At 42.3% G+C, this 19,517-nt stretch overlaps 1 protein-coding gene across 2 annotated transcripts in view; it reads right to left on the bottom strand.

Moving 5' to 3' along the window:
• Positions 1-598: 598 nt before the first annotated feature.
• Positions 599-19,517, bottom strand: part of Urm1 (Ubiquitin-related modifier 1) — a 106,314-nt gene continuing 87,395 nt past the window's right edge. For both annotated transcript variants that reach the window (XM_067135571.2, XM_067135572.2), the window contains one exon: positions 599-3,766. In XM_067135571.2, the coding sequence (XP_066991672.2) occupies positions 3,698-3,766 (69 nt within the window). In that variant the 3' untranslated portion in view covers positions 599-3,697. The remainder of the gene's footprint in view (positions 3,767-19,517) is intronic.

Raw genomic sequence — 19,517 nt, 5'->3', positions numbered from 1 at the left:
TCCGAGGGTACAATACACTGAACATCCTAATGGAGTTGGATGACATCCGAATAAAGAAAGCAGACCTCATGGTGGAAGAAATGAGTAAAAGGGCCAGAAGACTGAAGAGAAACCTTAAGAGGACTAAGGAGGACACAAATGATGCAAGTTATGGGGCAGGAATGTTCTAAAACTTGTCAGAGCTAACAAATCATAATTAGAAACTTCAACCTCACTTTTATCGGTTTAATATTTTTCACTACTTTGGTACCATTTATAAGAAAACTAATAAAGATACGTCCATTAAATTTTGTTGGTGCATCAACATCATCCTTATTAACAGTAATAAGAAGGGATATGCCTTTAAATAAAATACAAAATGAAATATAAATATTTTTCGACATTATTTTAGTTTTAAAAATCGTACCTTATGAAAAAATTCATACTGATGAAAGTATTTGGTTTCTGCCAATAATCCTTCTTATTATTGTAGTTAATGTTCTAACTTGTAATCCTTGAAAATTTCAAGTGGCTAACCCAAACAGATTTTGAGTAAAGTGTACCAAAAGTTTGAAGATTTAACATGGGCGAGATAGGCAGGTCTTACTTACCCTAAATGAAAGCTGACTAAAGAATATTATAAAAAGTATTTAGAGCTACGAAGTTATTCATGTACGAATATACAACGTATAGTAATTAAAATTAATATTTCATTACCAAGCGGAGTGGACGCAACAGTTAACGCGGTATGGCTATGGAGCCAAGTTCTATATTCGGGAAAGCGTGAATTCGAACCCCACCGTCGGCTCTCCTGAGAATGTTTTCTGTCGTTTCGCATTTTCACTTCCAGACAAATGCCGAGACAGTTCCTATTCATAGGCCACAGCCGATTCCTTCCACCTCCTTATCCAATTTAATTCAGTATCATTCGTCTAAATTAGCTCCTCAACTCAGGTTGGCGCCAGGAGTGGCATCCGGCCGTAAAAACATGCCATTATTCTCATTTCATCCCCGAACCGTATCAAGAAACGGGACTAAGGGGTAGATATGTCCGGCCCCGCGGTGTAGGGGGCAACGCGTCCGCCTGTCACCAGGCGGCCCCGGGTTCGATTCCCGGCCGAGTGAGGGGTTTTTAATTGTAAATTATTAATATCTCCGCCTGGGGACTGGAAGTTTGTGTCGTCCTTAACGTTCAACACTCTACACTTCCGCAATTCCAATTACACGCAGGTTCATATCACATGGTGCAAGTAGGAACAAAAGATCTCTATAGGTCGACGCCCCGAACAAATAGCATTTTTTAAACAAAAAAGGGGTAGATATACAATTACCATTAATTTTATAAGTAACTGTTTTATAATACCAATATAATGGTCCGTTATTGTACATTATAAATTTTCCAGCTAACTCATTCTTGGTTGGTTGCCTGCGTTTCGCCCTCGTGTGCTAAGCTGGGCTCACGGTACCGCTTGAGCTATTGATCTGTAAACATAATCATTTTATGTACTCCATATGCACTGTTTCAACAATAAATGTTGAGTGAATTGGAAAACTCTAAGAGGGTGTACTGATTTTTTTTTTCCGGCAGTGTAGTACTTATTCCATTTTTCAAAACTACAGGATGTTACTAGCTCATAAATGTTCCTGTCATTAATGAAAAATCTAGATGTAAATAAACTACTTTTGTCGAAGTGTTGAGCGTATTTTTATACGTACTGAACATAAATAAATGACAATACAACGTGTGCCTATAATCTACTAACCTCCAGGACAACCCATAAGGAAACTGAATTAAAATAAAGCTCACAAATAAATTATACGCACTTGAAATCACATCGAAATTAAAGAGTGCCATGTATCTTGCATGTTGTTCGTCCAAGCGGACGCACTATACCTCAGCAGGTATAGAAGGCAAGCTTGTTCCCTTTCACTGCAGCACGCAGTAATACCCTTCCTAAAAGATTATATAGTACTAAATACAAAATAATAACTTTTAAATTTTGACCAGCTTGTTGCTCGTTTAGACCATTGTGGGCGTCACTGGCTGCTGTCGTCAGGTGTGTAATCATTATTTGAGATTAGAAGCCAAACTTGCACCTTAAGACTTGAAGTACCCGCCCCAGCATTTCGGGGAAGGAAAAGGGAAACAGCTCGTTCTGGATGGATTACCAATGACGCATTATTCCACTCACTACGTCTGAAGTACGGCAACGATGGACATTCTTCATTTGTGAGAACTAGTTAGTCATCGCCTACCATGGATCCTTCTCGTTTCTAATCCAATACCCCATTATTTTAAGAGTAAGATCACCCATTAATACTACTTCCCACCTCTTCTTCCGTAGAAGTCGAGATTCATTCACGATTCACCCTATCTATATCAGAGGTTGGCAGAAAGGTAGGTGAGAGGCAGTGGTGGGATTGAGATGATGTCCAGTAGTATTGGTAGATATGTTCGGATTTTAACTGCGCTGAGGACTTCCTGAGATGAGTTCATTCATTTCATAATTTCTCTACGAATTTTGATCACTCTCTATCAAGTCGCTATTATTTTAAAATCCAACCTTTCTTGTAATATCTGAGAATTCCATTTTGCGGCATGTGAGGACGGTAATTCTCTGCTTATACCCAGGTTTGTCATATTCTCTTATTATCAAGAATGTCCGGCTCTAGGGTTAATTGGTTACCATGCTGTCCTTTGGTCCAAGCTGTCCTGGGTTCGATTTTTGGCCGGGTTTGGGATTTTAACCTTCATTGGTTCTTTGGCTGTTTGCTGTTTTCAATATTAGAAACCATCCTAGGCAGAGCCCCGTCCTCACAGACGCCCAGGAAAGACCTGCACCAGGCCTCTCCGGAGGACACACGCCGTTATTTATTAACAAGGATCATATTTTTTCTACATAAAATGCTGGAATAGTAAAAATCTCAGAGCATCTCCCCTACTCTTCAATCCAAATAATTATGATTGTAAACACAGTACTCAAGCATCTGTTTTAACTGACCTGTACATTGCGAAAATTGAATAGAAAATATAGAATAACCCGCAGGATAGTGGTGATTGCAAATGGAACATGTTATGCAAATTTCTACCTACTGAGAGCTGCTAATATAGCAACCGTGATATTATATAAGCAGTTTGAAGGTTTGAAGATCACTGACTAGCTGCAGATGTCTACTTTCATTGGCTCAATTCGGTTAATATACTGTATTAATATTTGAGAAAAACAGTGTAGAATTATATAACAGTCCAAGGCATTTAATATTGAGGGAGAAAATACATAAAAATTAAAACTGAACACCAATTAAAGGTGTCACTTACGGCGATAGAAAATCCGCAGCACGGTGTACATTTACAAACAGAGATCACGGGGGCGCACACTCACACGACTGATGACCAACGATGTCCCTATCCACCCAAGACTACATGGTCTTGTATTCACCAAAAGTGTGTCACGACTCCTCATAATCCGTTTGACACACGAGGACAAGGATCTACAGAGGTATATAAAACACCGTGTTGAGACAGAAACAACTGTTGATGCACACACTGAATCTTTCGTAGAATAAATCCGTTTTAAACACATATCTGTGGAATTTTATTCACCCTTGTAAAACATGAAATACTTTTGAAGTTACCTACGTCTTCACTGCTTTGCGCCACATTACTCCTTGTGTTGATTTTTAGTCTTTCGTTTTCTCTTTTTGTCATCACAGACGGCTAGCCGCCGTGTAACGTTGAAATGAAGAGTATGGTATCCCCTTCTTGCAACTCGTAATCCAGCCGACCCTGTGAAAGAAAAAAACAGATATATTAATGTAGCTTTCTGTACACTAAGTTGCTAGTTGCTTTACGTCGCACCCACACAGATAGGTCTTATGGCGACGATGGGACAGGGAATAGCTAGGAGTGGGAAGGAAGCGGCTGTGGCCTTAATTAAGGTACAGCCCCAGCATTTGTCTGGTGTGAAAATGGGAAACCACGGAAAACCATTTTCAGGGCTGCCGATAGTGGGGTTCGAACCTACACAAAGTGGTTGTTTTTTCAATTTGCTTTACGTTGCACCGAGACAGGTAGGTTTTATGGCGACGATAGGATAGGAAAGGACTAGGAGTAGGAAGGAAGCCTTAATTTAGGTACAGCCCCAGCACATGCCTAGTGTGAAAATGATAAACCACTGAAACCACCTTCAGGGCTACCAACAGTGGGGTTCGAACCCACTATCTCCCAAATGCAAACTCACAGCTGCCCGCCTTTAACCGCACGGCCAACTCGATCGGTACACTAATCTGAAGTCTGGAATTTTTAAAATACAATTAAACTACATCAAAATCTTCATACGTTATTTAAGAGTTGCGCGGACCTCAAAAATACTGGAAAAACGTACGTGTGTGTCAAAAGAAAAATCGAATAACAAATATTAACAGTTAGAAACGATGACACAGACCACTACCCCTCATAAAACTGATGACAATGTACGAAACAACACGGTAAATCGCAAGGGACCCGCGGTAAACCTTCACATAACTAGAAAACCATAGTAAGGCACTTTGAGAAAGTGAGCGAGTATTACAAGTTGTCCATTTCATGACCGTATCTATGTTTAATCAAGAAGTAAGTATTAATAACCACCTAATCGATACTTTATTAATGCCTCAGGCAAAAGTGAATAAAATTAAAACTTACAGGACATATTTCGACCACTTAGTGGTCCTCTTCAGCTGTATAAATAAAAAACTGAAAAGAAAAACATCTTCAGATTAAGATAGATGTTCGTAATGTTTCCTGCTTGGTTAGCATTCGTATTACAAGTTGTCCATTTCAAGACCGTATCGATGTTTAATCAAGAAGTAAGTATTAATAAAGTATCGATTAGGTGGTTATTAATACTTACTTCTTAAAGTGAGCGAGATCATCCACAACCCTCGATTATCCAGGGTTTACATCCGAATAACATTAACATCACTTCGCGGTCACTGAAATAGAATAATCTCGTTTCGATGGGCTAAAAGTGTTATCCAAAACAACTCCAACCGCACCGCAATTTATAGTATCGTCACATCTTCCGAAATGAGAAATACAGGCTGATGCAATTGATCGGAGTAGATGAGATGTAAGGGAAAAACGTTGCCCCGGAATCTCTTGTCAGTGATACAACATCCACGATACGGAAGCCTAATATGGGAAACGCAAAATACGAAACATTGCTCCATGATGTTCACCAGCTTTCTGTGAGACAAAGAAGATACACTAAAAGTGTGGTATTTGCGTATAGTAATATATTCATTCTATGTATTAAATTTAGTAGGCCGGGCTGAGTGGCTCAGACGGTTGAGGCGCTGGCCTTCTGACCCCAACTTGGCAGGTTCGATCCTGGCTCAGTCCGGTGATATTTGAAGGTGCTCAAATATGTCAGCCTCGTGTCGGTAGATTTACTGGCACGTAAAAGAACTCCTGCGGGACAAACTTCCGGAACCTCGGCGTCTCTGAAAACCGTAAAAGTAGTTAGTGGACGTTAAGCAAGTAGCATTATTAAATTTAGTGGGTTAGTGGAACGTGACAGCCGAATGGCAACGTCGCTGGCTCTTCACAACGGCCACCGCAGTTTGAGTCCTCGTCATACCACATGGGAACGTTTGAAATTAAAAGTCACGTTCCTGTGGTTCTATCCACGTAAAACCAGATGACTATATCGCTTCTGCGATGGCTGTGCTGACTGGGTCACGTAACTGTCAGCTTGCATTCGGAAGACAATGGGTTCGAACTAGTGATGGGCAGGGGGATGAACGTTGCTCACGTCCGCAAGAGGCGACTAAAAGTGGCTCTTTACTTGGCAGCGTGGGTTGGCGACCACGGGGCCCTCAGCTGAGTCATGATATTGCTTCCACTTACTCGTGCCAGGCTCCTCACTTTCATCTGTCCTATCAGAGCTCCCTCGGTCAACTCTTGTTCTTTTCCGACCCCGACGGTATTACAGTACTCGAGGCCTAGGACGTTACTCATTTTCACGCCCTTCGTGGCCCTTGTCTTCAGTAGTATAATAGGACAGTTCGGCGGCCACCACCACCACAGGCTCCCAGAGGCCTCCTCCACCACCACCACCACCACCACCACAGCCAGAGGCCTCCCAGAGGTCTCCTCCACCACCCGCGGGAAATTTGAATTGGTAAACAAAGACGCGCTTTTTGACAGATGTCATCGACAACAACGCATCGCTAACCTCACTGCAGCCACCTTCACGGGCCTAAACTTCAGTGGTACCAACTTAACCTAACTAGCGCGAGATTTGAATAGGTAAACAAACCCACGTGTTTTTTGACAGCCACGTGCTTTGTGACAGATAACAACGCATTGCTAACCTCACTGCTGCCATCTTGACGGGCCTAAACCTCAGTAGTACCAACTTAACCTAACTAGCGCGAGATTTGAATAGGTAAACAAATCCACATGCTTTTTGACAGCTGTCATCCGCCATCTTTAAACTACAGAGCACCGTGCTGCCCCCTTTATCGCAGTAGCTGCAAATTCGTCACCTGTCATCGGTAGTGCTGCCATCTTGGCGGGCCTAAACCTTAGTGCTAACAACTTAACCTCACAAGCGCGCGATTTGAATCGGTAAACAAATCCACGTGCTTTTCTGACAGCTGTCATCCGCCATCTTCAATCTACAGGGCACAGTGCTGCCCTATTTAGCTATTTACCTTTCAAATGTGGTGGCGGATAATTTGAAAAATGCTTTTTGACAGCAGCCATCTTTGAGCACCGTGCTGCCTTCTTTAGCTAGATACCTTTGAAATGTGGAGGCAGACAAGTCCACGTGACAGCAGCCATCTTTGAGCACAGTGATGTCCTCTTTGTGGTGGCGGGAAATTCCACGTGCTCTTGTTTGGAAACAAACTCACGTGCTTTTTTCTGACAGCTGTCATCCGCCGTCTTGCATCACAAACCTCAGTGCTGCACTCTTTAGCTAGATACCTTTGAAATGTGGTGGCGGCAATTTGAAAAATTCCATATGCTCTTGTATGGAAACAAAGCCACGTGCTTTTTGACAGCTGTCATCCGCCATCTTTAATCAATAGAGCACTGTGCTGCTATCATGCGGGCAATTTCGTCAGCACCGTGCTGCCCTCTTTATGGCTACTACCTTAAGCACGTAGTAGCGGGCAATTTGAAAAGTTCTGTTAGCTGTCATCCGCCATCTTTAATCAAGAGAGCACCGTGCTGCCACCTTTAGCTAGATACCTTTGAAATGTGGTGGCGGCAAATTGAAAAATTCCACGTGTTCTTGTTTGGAAACAAACTCACGTGCTTTTTCACAGCTGTCACCCGCCATCTTACATCACAAACCTCAGTGCTGCGCTCTTTAGGTACATACCTTTGAAATATGGTGGCGGATAATTATAAAAGAAAAATTCTACAGCAGCCATCTCTCGACGCTAATTGCACAAGATGATGGCTATACATGACTCCTTAAGGGTGCTTACGCAAGATGCATGCTATATATAGGTTTTTATGAGACTCCCTTGGGATGCTTGCGCAAGATGGCAGTTATACATGGTTCCTTATGACATGTCCTAGGGATGCTTGCTCAAGATAGCGGCTGCTCTTATAGGACGGCTTAAGGATCCTTGCATAAGATGGGTTGAGACGACCTAAGGATGCTTGCGCAAGATGGCGGACACAAGATGGCGGCTATACACAACTCCTTATGAGACGCTTTAAGGGTGCTTCCGCAAGATGGCTGCCGCTCTTATGAAGAAAGCTAGCTTAGAGGCTAACGTGTCGTGCTAGTTCGATTCATTAAATTTAGGGCTTAAATGCAAAATGTTAAATATCTCGAAAACGGTGCACCGTAGAGCAAAATGGACAAACGTTTTCTGCCTAGAACCCAGGTTCGCAGTATGAGGAACATGATAGCATTAGAAAAACATAGTCTAATGATGGGATCAACGGATCGGTTCCTACTTAGACCCTTTGGCATTTACTCTGTTTTAGCTTGTATTGAAGCGAGTCTTCGTAACATGATCAGGTCTAGCTATGGTAGAGAGTATAACGTACCGTGCTGGTTCGATTAATTAAATTTGGGGCTTAAATGCAAAATGTTAAATATCTCGAAAATGGTGCATCGTAGAGCAAAACGGACAAACATTTTCCAACTAATACGTAGGTTCGCAGTATCAGGAACAAGAAAAACATAGTCTAATGATGAGATCAACGGTTCGATTCCTATTTAAGCCCTTTGGCATTGGCAGCTATCTAATTTTACAAGATGGTGGCTGTTCTTATGAGACACAAGATGGCTTGAGACGTCCTAGGGATGCTTACGCAAGATGGCGGACACAAAATGGTGACTATACATAGCTCATTATGAGACAGCCTAGGGGTGCTCGCACAAGATGGCGGCTACTCTTATGAAGAAAGCTAGCTTAGAGGCTACTGAGCAAGATAACGGCTGCTGTTATGCATACGGTGGAGGGCAATTTGAAATTCTATGTGCTTAATCAACAGAGCACCTTGCTGCCCTCTTTAGCTGAAATGTGGTGGCGAATAATTTGAAAAGTTCTTTTGACAGCTGTCATCTTTAAACAATGGCGACTATACATAGGCTGTTAAGGCCTTATCATTCTCCTCCTCCTCCTCCTCCTCCTCCTCCTCCTCCTCCGCCTCTTATGTCAAGGCATAGCTTTATATCGAACAAGTTTAAACCTGCATCGCGAAGGCAAGCGTGTGCAGCGATAACATTATTGTGCATGTTTAGACTTGCAAAACATTAGAAGAGTAGAATCAAACGCTGTACTCGATACAACATGTGATCAGAATATTCACTGATGTGTTCAGAACACAAAATAAGTGATCAAGACTAGAATCGAACACCGTACTCAATACATCATGTGTTTAGAACATGTCAGGGGATACCCTTGTTCTAAGAAGATCAGATTGAAACATAACAAGACTAGAATCGAACACTGTAATCGATGTTGTTAACTTCAACATATGATCAGAACATTGTTTGATGTGTTCAGCGCAAAAGTACAATTTTAATGATTTGCTTAGTGTAAAATCAAAAACTATGGAAACACACTGTGCACATATCGCGTAGCTAACTCGCTCAGTAAACGATATTGCAAAACTACAACTTCAAATGATTTACCTTTCATCATTCGTCTTGTGTGAAAATCAGCCGAACAAATTATCGCATAAACATGTAACATGAAATATCAGTCAATCTGTTGGCATGGGTTTCAAGCATGTAGCTTATGCGGGAAGTAAAATTAAACAGAACGCTAGTGCTATAAGTAATACTCTGCTTACATTTAAGTCCCTTAGCTGCTGAACAAGTTATTACATAAATATGTAACATGAAATATCGGTTCGGAAACATATTGTTTCAATCTGTTGACGTGGGTTATAAGCATGTAGCTTGTGCAGGCGTAGGCTACTATGCAAAATGCTGAGCCGAAAAAAATATAATCGTGATAGGGTATGGAACCCAGGGGTTACGTCTTATCAGAAGGGCAAAAAAGGATGAAAGGACTCTTCCGCATCCTTACTGCACATTCCTTGGCTAAAGGGCTAATGGGCAAAAGGGCTAATAGGCAAAAGGGCTAAAGGGCTAAAGGAGCAACAACCTCATCGTTCGCTATCAGCAAGAACGCTTGTACTTTGTTAAGTGTAGAAAATTAATCTTTATTTGTAAATGGTTTCATGTTCAGAACAAGGAATGGAACCTAGGAGTTACGTCTTACCTAATAAAATCCGCGAGGTGCGATGAGTTACGTTTTTTCGAACTAGTGTTTGGAACACTGAACTTTTCACGATGATAGCAGAGAGTTTAGCAATGTTCTGTTGTTGGATTATAAATTCCGCGCTACAACATGCATAAGGTGGCAGCCTTGAGGTTTACTGCCGTAAAGATGACAAGAGTGAGGTTAGCAATGTTCCGTTGTTGGATTTTAAATTCCGCGCTATAACATTCATAAGGTGGCAGCCTTGAGGTTTACCGCCGTAAAGATGGCAGCAGTGAGGTTAGCGACGCTCTATTGTCCTTCATAGTGGGGATAGGGTTCGTCAAGAAGACAGCTGTCAAAAAAGCACGTGGCTATGTTTACCAAACAAGAGCACGTGGTCGTGACGTCACGGTCACGTAATCAATCCTTAGCTCTACGTCGTTAAGAGCAGCATTAGGATTATCTATGTTTAAAAATTTTGGGAACAGAGCAGCAGTATGAATAACCATGTTTCAAAGCGTGTACACATCACCTATCGATTTTACATGCATCGACCCTCGTACTAAATTTCTTCCGCTAGATCGTGCTGCTATCTTAGCATAAGCTATACGTATGAACTTACAGTAGAAAGAATAGCCATGTTTCAAAGCGTGTACACATTACCTATCGATTTTGCAAGCATCGACTCTCGTACTAAACTTCTTCCTCTAGATTGTGCTGCTATCTTAGCATAACCTATACGCATGACCTTTAAGTACAAAGAATAGCCATGTTTCAAAGCGTGTGCATATTACTTATTGATTTTGCATGCATCGAATCTCTTACTAAACTTCTTCCGCTAGATTGTGCTGTATCTTAGCATAACTTATACTTTAGCATGAACTTAATGTACAAAGAATAGCCGTGCTTCAAAGCGTGTACACATCACCTATCGATTTTGCTTCCATCAGCTATCGTACTAAACACATCCCGCGAGAATGTACAACGTTCACATGTGTTTATGCTGCTACTTTAGCATGACCTATGCGAACGAACTTAAAGCACAAAGAATAGCGATGTTTGAACATCTTGCGAACATAGTAACAGTAAGAATAGCAAAGTTTAAAAGCGTGTACATATCACCTTTTGATAATGCATACATCAACTATCAAACTAAACAACTTCTACGCGAGCGTGCGACCATCGCTTGTACGTATGCTGCTATCTTAACATAACCTATGTTCACGAACTTAAAGCATAAAAAATAGTTATGTGTAAAAATTTTGTGAACATAGGAGAGCGTTTACTACGTAGGTGTAGACATTGAACATTGCATGCTGAAGCAGCATACTACGTGAAAGTGACGTCACGACCACGTGCTCTTGTTTGGTAAACATAGCCACGTGCTTTTTTGACAGCTGTCTTCTTGACGAACCCTAACCTCACTTTGAAGGACAATAGAGCGTCGCTAACCTCACTGCTGCCATCTTTACGGCGGTAAACCTCAAGGCTGCCACCTTATGAATGTTATAGCGCGGAATTTAAAATCCAACAAGGGAACATTGCTAATCTCACTCTTGTCACCTTTACGGCGGTAAACCTCAAGGCTGCCACCTCATGCATGTTGTAGCGCGGAATTTATAATCCAACAACAGAACATTGCTAAACTCTCTGCTATCATCTTGAAAAGTTCAGTGTTCCAAACACTAGTTCGAAAAAACGTAACTCATCGCATCTCGGGGATTTTATTAGGTAAGACGTAACCCCTAGGTTCCATTCCTTGTTCTGAACATGAAACCATTTACAAATAAAGATTAATTTTCTACACTTCACAAAGTACAAGCGTTCTTGCTGATAGCGAACGATGAGGTTGTTGCTCCTTTAGACCTTTAGCCCTTTTGCCTATTAGCCCTTTAGCCCATTAGCCCTTTTGCCCATTAGCCCTTTAGCCAAGGAATGTGCAGTAAGGAGGCGGAAGAGTCCTTTCATCCTTTTTTGCCCTTCTGATAAGACGTAACCCCTGAGTTCCATACCCTATCACGATTATATTTTTTTCGGCTCAGCATTTTGCATAGTAGCCCTCGCCTGCACAAGCTACATGCTTATAACCCACGTCAACAGATTGAAACAATATGTTTCCGAACCGATATTTCATGTTACATATTTATGTAATAACTTGTTCGACAGATAAGGGACTTAAATGTAAGCAGAGTATTTCTTATAGCACTAGCGTTCTGTTTAATTTTACTTCCCGCATAAGCTACATGCTTGAAACCCATGCCAACAGATTGACTGATATTTCATGTTACATGTTTATGCGATAATTTGTTCGGCTGATTTTCACACAAGACGAATGATGAAAGGTAAATCATTTGAAGTTGTAGTTTTGCAATATCGTTTACTGAGCGAGTTAGCTACGCGATATGTGCACAGTGTGTTTCCATAGTTTTTGATTTTACACTAAGCAAATCATTAAAATTGTACTTTTGCTCTGAACACATCAAACAATGTTCTGATCATATGTTGAAGTTAACAACATCGATTACAGTGTTCGATTCTAGTCTTGTTATGTTTCAATCTGATCTTCTTAGAACAAGGGTATCCCCTGACATGTTCTAAACACATGATGTATTGAGTACGGTGTTCGATTCTAGTCTTGATCACTTATTTTGTGTTCTGAACACATCAGTGAATATTCTGATCACATGTTGTATCGAGTACAGCGTTTGATTCTACTCTTCTAATGTTTTGCAAGTCTAAACATGCACAATAATGTTATCGCTGCACACGCTTGCCTTCGCGATGCAGGTTTAAACTTGTTCGATATAAAGCTATGCCTTGACATAAGAGGCGGAGGAGGAGGAGGAGGAGGAGGAGAATGATAAGGCCTTAACAGCCTATGTACAGTCGCCATTGTTTAAAGATGACAGCTGTCAAAAGAACTTTTCAAATTATTCGCCACCACATTTCAGCTAAAGAGGGCAGCAAGGTGCTCTGTTGATTAAGCACATAGAATTTCAAATTGCCCTCCACCGTATGCATAACAGCAGCCGTTATCTTGCTCAGTAGCCTCTAAGCTAGCTTTCTTCATAAGAGTAGCCGCCATCTTGTGCGAGCACCCCTAGGCTGTCTCATAATGAGCTATGTATAGTCACCATTTTGTGTCCGCCATCTTGCGTAAGCATCCCTAGGACGTCTCAAGCCATCTTGTGTCTCATAAGAACAGCCACCATCTTGTAGAATTAGATAGCTGCCAATGCCAAAGGGCTTAAGTAGGAATCGAACCGTTGATCTCATCATTAGACTATGTTTTTCTTGTTCCTGATACTGCGAACCTACGTATTAGGCGGAAAATTTTTGTCCGTTTTGCTCTACGATGCACCATTTTCGAGATATTTAACATTTTGCATTTAAGCCCCAAATTTAATTAATCGAACCAGCACGGTACGTTATACTCTCTGCCATAGCTAGACCTGATCATGTTACGAAGACTCGCTTCAATACAAGCTAAAACAGAGTAAATACCAAAGGGTCTAAGTAGGAACCGATCCGTTGATCCCATCATTAGACTATGTTTTTCTAATGCTATCATGTTCCTCATACTGCGAACCTGGGTTCTGGGCAGAAAAATTTTGTCCATTTTGCTCTACGGTGCAACGTTTTCGATATATTTAACATTTTGCATTTAAGTCCTAAATTTAATGAATCGAACTAGCACGACACGTTAGCCTCTAAGCTAGCTTCCTTCATAAGAGCGGCAGCCATCTTGCGCAAGCACCCTTAAAGCGTCTCATAAGGAGTTGTGTATAGCCGCCATCTTGTGCCCGCCATCTTGCGCAAGCATCCTTAGGTCGTCTCAACCCATCTTATGCAAGGATCCTTAAGCCGTTCTATAAGAGCAGCCGCTATCTTGAGCAAGCTTCCCTAGGGCATCTCATAAGGAACCATGTATACCTGCCATCTTGCGCAAGCATCCCAAGGGAGTCTCATAAGGACCTATATATAGCAGGCATCTTGCGTAAGCACCCTTAAGGAGTCATGTATAGCCACCATCTTGTGCAATTAGCGTCGAGAGATGGCTGCTGTAGAATTTTTCTTTTATAATTATCCGCCACCATATTTCAAAGGTATGTACCTAAAGAGCGCAGCACTGAGGTTTGTGATGTAAGATGGCGGGTGACAGCTGTGAAAAAGCACGTGAGTTTGTTTCCAAACAAGAGAACGTGGAATTTTTCAATTTGCCGCCACCACATTTCAACGGTATCTAGCTAAAGATGGCAGCACGGTGCTCTCTTGATTAAAGATGGCGGATGACAGCTAACAGAACTTTTCAAATTGCCCGCTACTACGTGCTTAAGGTAGTAGCCATAAAGAGGGCAGCACGTTGCTCTGTGGATTAAAGATGGCGGATGACAGCTTACGAAATTGCCCGCATGATAGCAGCACAGTGTTCTATTGATTAAAGATGGCGGATGACAGCTGTCAAAAAGCACGTGGCTTTGTTTCCAAACAAGAGCATATAGAATTTTTCAAATTGCCGCCACCACATTTCAAAGGTATCTAGCTAAAGAGTGCAGCACTGAGATTTGTGATGCAAGATGGCGGATGACAGCTGTCAGAAAAAAGCACGTGAGTTTGTTTACTAAATAAGAGCACGTGGAATTTTTCAATTTGCCGCCACCACATTTCAAAGGTATCTAGCTAAAGATGGCAGTACGGTGCTCTCTAGATTAAAGATGGCGAATGATAGCTAACAGAACTTTACAAATTGCCCTCTACTACGTGCTTAAAGTAGTAGCCATAAAGAGGGCAGCACGGTGCTCTGTAGATTAAAGATGGCGGATGACAGCTGTCAAAAAAGCACGTAGCTTTGTTTCCAAACAAGAGCTCATAGAATTTTTCAAATTGCCGCCACCACATTTCAAAGGTATCTAGCTAAAGAATGCAGCACTGAGGTTTGTGATGCAAGATGGCGGATGACAGCTGTCAGAAAAAAGCACGTGAGTTTGTTTCCAAACAAGAGCACGTGGAATTTCCCGCCACCACAAAGAGAGCAGCACTGTGCTCAAAGATGGCTGCTGTCACGTGGAATTGTCTGCCACCACATTTCAAAGGTATCTAGCTAAAGAGGGCAGAACGGTGCTAAAAGATGGCTGCTGTCAAAAAGCATTTTTCAAATTATCCGCCACCACATTTGAAAGGTAAGTAGCTAAATAGGGCAGCACTGTGCTCTATAGATTGAAGATGGCGGATGACAGCCGTTAGAAAAGCACGTGGATTTGTTTACTGATTCAAATCTCGCGCTAGTGAGGTTAAGTTGGTAGCACTAAGGTTTACGCCCGCCAAGATGGCAGCACTACCGATGACAGGTGACGAATTTGCAGCTACTGCGATAAAGAGGGCAGCACGGTGCTCTGTAGTTTAAAGATGGCGGATGACAGCTGTCAAAAAGCACGTGGATTTGTTTACCTATTCAAATCTCGCGCTAGTTAGGTTAAGTTGGTACTACTGAGGTTTAGGCCCGTCAAGATGGCAGCAGTGAGGTTAGCGATGCGTTGTAGTCTATCAAAAAGCACGTGGCTGTCAAAAAACACGTGGATTTGTTTACCTATTCAAATCTCGCGCTAGTTAGGTTAAGTTGGTACCACTGAGGTTTCGGCCCATCAAGATGGCAGCAGTGAGGTTAGCGATGCGGTGTTGTCGATGACAGCTGTCAAAAAGCACGTGGCTTTGTTTACCAATTCAAATTTCCCGCGGGTGGTGGAGGCCTCTGGCTGTGGTGGTGGTGGACGAGGCCTCTGGGAGCCTGTGGTGGTGGTGGCCGCCGAACTGTCCTATTATACTACTGTCTTCCTTTGGCCGACACCTTTCGAAATGTCGGATGCCTTCCATTTTTTTCTCTCTGATTAGTGTTGTATAGAGGATGGTTGCCTAGTTGTACTTCCTCTTTAAAAATAATCACCACCACCACCAATTGTCACAGATCACCTCCATCTTGGTCTGCACCACAAGAAGCTACCCTGCCAACAACAACTGCGAGTTATCCAGGCAGGTGTACGTCCTATCTACAGTTATTAACAAATTATACCATAAGGGTTATTCAGCTAAGATATCCACCTGATATAACTCTTGAACCGTTTAATATACTGACATTCTGTTTTCACTTTCGTTAATGGTATTAAGAGGGCCATTCCTGAACATGTAGTACTTTGCCAGGCTTTCGACAAAATTTATCGGCTCACACATTTCCATATGAAAACTGCTGATGGTATACTATAAAGTTCATACACTCGTAGTTCTGGGAAGTTACACAGATTGCAACACAGGAGAATCGGTCTCGAGGTTCTCGCGAGAGTCTCGAGATCCGTGACGTCAGCTTCGAGAGTATCGAGCGAGAGCGTTGCCCAAGCACTAGTTCGAACCCCTAGGCAGCCCTGAAGATAGCTTTCCGTGGTTTCCCATTTTCACACCAGACAGATGCTGGGGCTTTACTTTAATCAAGGCCACGGTCGCGTCCTTCCAACTCCTACCTAGCCCTTCACTCTCCCATCATCGCCATAATACCTATATGTGTCGGTGCAACGTAAAACAAATCGAAAAAATCTGGTGCCGTCTCCCCACAGAAGGCTGACGACCACCATGGATGTTTTTTTCTATTTTGTTTTCCGTACCAGACTTGCCGTACTGTAGATGTCGAACCACTTCTGGTGATTCCACCCCCAGGATAATCTCCGGCATCGTCCACATCCTCCTCTCAACCTTTCTGCTACTTGCTATATTTGCTTTACGTCGCACTGACACAGATATGTCTTACGGCGACGATGGGATAGGAAAGGCCTAGGAACTGGAAGGAAGCGGGCGTGGCCTTAATTAAGGTACAGCCCCGGCATTTGCCTGGTGTGAAAATGGGAAACCACGGAAAAACCATCTTCAGGGATGCCGACAGTGGGGCTCGAACCGACGATCAGCCTTTCTATCGTCAATTGAATCAGACTGTAATTTATCATTTCGGAAAACGTAATCGAAATACGATGCTCTTCTGCGTTTTGCGGGAGTTAAGACTTATCGCGATACCCCGGCTCGACGGAGTATCCTCTCGCTGGTTGCGTGGTCGACCGATGGAGCCTTTAACATTCTGCGATACATCCACATTTCGAAGATCTGCAGTCGATTGATTGACTACGCCTTTAGCGTACATGCTTCATTGAACAGAAACACCGATAATAGAACATTTCACGACACGCCGACGAGACGAATTAGGTGGGTGTATATTAATCGATTTTTTTGTACACACACAAGCATGTCTATTTTGATTACCTTAACACGCATAAATCAGTCTTACAACTAGTTCAGTTCCTGGTTGTTTTTATTTTATTTTTTAATCTAAAAGAGAAACAGGTCAATATAAATATAAGCCTGAAATACGGTACAGTAAATGAAGTCTGTCTCCGCTTTCCTTCACTATCCCAGTGTTGGTCAGCAGTTAATGTCCGAACAAGCAATTACCCCCTAAAGGCCAACAAAGCAAACGACAGATAACGCATTACGACAGACTACAGAAACGGCTTTTAATAGCTGGGCTTACACTAACTATTTAATCTAAAAATGGAACAACACCTCTTGAAAGAGCTTATTAACCTTACCACTACAACTTCCTCCTTCCTGCTTGCCTACATCTACGCTCATAAAATCTATAGCAAATAGCCTCTAGGATCAAATAATAACCAACCCCCATCCAGGCTTTTATCGAGCAGACACATACAGAGAGTTGGGGGTAGGAAATAAAACTAGCAGCCGTCCGCCATCTCCGGAGACTCCAGCAGAGAGGGACTGGTCACTATTAAAGTTACTGCCGACACCAGGGTCAGTAAAATGTAGGAGTGTTACTAACGATGTTCTCTGGTCTCAAGAAGGACAGTAAACCAAAGGATTTTTTTTTTACTACGTAAAAAGTCCAGGAGTTATAACGCAAAATTCTCAACCCGCCTCAATCCTCCACTTTTACCACCATTAGTATAAGTGAAACAAATTTCCTCGGAGACTAAAAAACAGAGACTCAGCCAGTTACATTTCTCATGTGAGCAACTAGATACGAAACAGTGAACAATGGTTTATCAGGTCAGATCTCTTGAGAAAATATCCAAATCAATTTTAACCAATATTTCACAGATGAAATGGCGTATGGCTTTTAGTGCCGGGAGTGTCCGAGGGCAAGTTCGGCTCGCCAGATGCCGGTCTTTCGGTTTTGACTCCCGTAGGCGACCTGCGTGTCGTGATGAGGATGAACGATGATGAAGACGACACATACACCCAGCCCCTGTGCCAGCGAAATTAACTAATTATGGTTAAAATTCCCGACCCCTGTGACCAAAGGTCAGCATGCTAACCATTTAGCCATGGAGCCAGACATTTCACACATATTTTACCTTGCTGGAGTAATACAAAGATATCTCGCAGTCGTCACTTCAAATTATTATTATTATTATTATTATTAGTATTCAAAACCCTCATGGTCTACCAAGTGATGACTGCGCCTGGATGTGGGATGATGATGATGATGATGATGATGATGATGATGATGATGATGATGATGATGATGATGATGAGGTAGGAAGAGGGCGAAACCGGGTGTCTGCACATAGGCTACTCTTGTCGAATAACACAAAGGCGTCTGATCAAGAATTAAGTCCCCCAGCGCAGTGCATGCTGAAGTCGAAACAAGGCAGGACTTCGTTAATATAAGTTCCAAATTTCAAACTCATAGGATTTTGGAGAGAAATAAACATAAATATTTCCAAATATTGAAAGCGACCTGGTAGAATCTGATGATGTTCTTTTAAGAACGAAACATGTCATTCTTTGTTTAACAGTGTGTATTTTTATTCCTTGTTTAATAATGTGTTTCTTTACGTGTATGTTATAGTGTAATATTTACATTTAACCTGTGTGTTCGACAGGCAGAAAAACTTTTAAGTTACATTTAACTGAGTCGACACTGGAAAGTATAGCTTCCTTCTTAAAAACAACAACAACAGACCGTACAACCAGCGGTGTTAGAGTGGTGGAAAATAACCTGCTGACAAGGTACTGGAAAGATTAACTGCTGATGGCGCAAGTGTCAGAGTTATTAAGCATGAGAGAACCTGAATAAAGGAAATATTAGAATCTCTATATATCTGGTCAAAGGTGAGCGACTTACGGATATTGTCTGCTCCCTACATTAGGGCTGACTGGTTTTACTGGCCGAAAGCAAGGGAAAGTACCGCTTTTACCTTTCCATTAAAATCATTATAGCACCAATTAACATAGAAATGGCCCCCAGTTGCTGGCAGGCAAAGAATGAGCAGATAAAACTTGAATTCCTCAGCAGCACTAGACGAAGAGTACCATGATTGCAGACCTCTTAGACGAAATGGTTTCAGAAGGAGGTAATTCGTGATGGGATATTTAAGAAAGGTAACAGAGCCAAGATGTCTAGTCCAACAGCAATTACGCATCCACGCCTGCATCTGATGAGGCTACCGCAACTGTCGGTCCTTTTGTAACACTCGTAGCACACGTAATTTAAGCGTACATGTGGAAAGTGGGTGTTTACGAGACCTTTCCGTACTGCTACCTGCCGGCATACTGTTTTATGTAGTGCACCTTGTGTAACAGGGTCTACTCTACGTTAGGCCGGGCGAGAAACGTCACAGCAATTGCTCCATGTGACTTCCGCCGGCACGCATGCAAGCTTTAAGCGCCGTCTGATATTACCTAGGACCTAGGAAGGGTTTTCATTCCCCTCCCCGAAGGGGAGGGGCGAGCCAACTAGAAGGTGACGCCTTCTCTCT

Source organism: Anabrus simplex, chromosome 1, assembly GCF_040414725.1.
Source record: "Anabrus simplex isolate iqAnaSimp1 chromosome 1, ASM4041472v1, whole genome shotgun sequence".
Taxonomy (NCBI): Eukaryota; Metazoa; Arthropoda; class Insecta; order Orthoptera; family Tettigoniidae; genus Anabrus; species Anabrus simplex.
The sequence above is the reverse complement of the archived record's forward strand: the minus strand, read 5'-3'. Positions and strand labels throughout refer to the sequence as shown.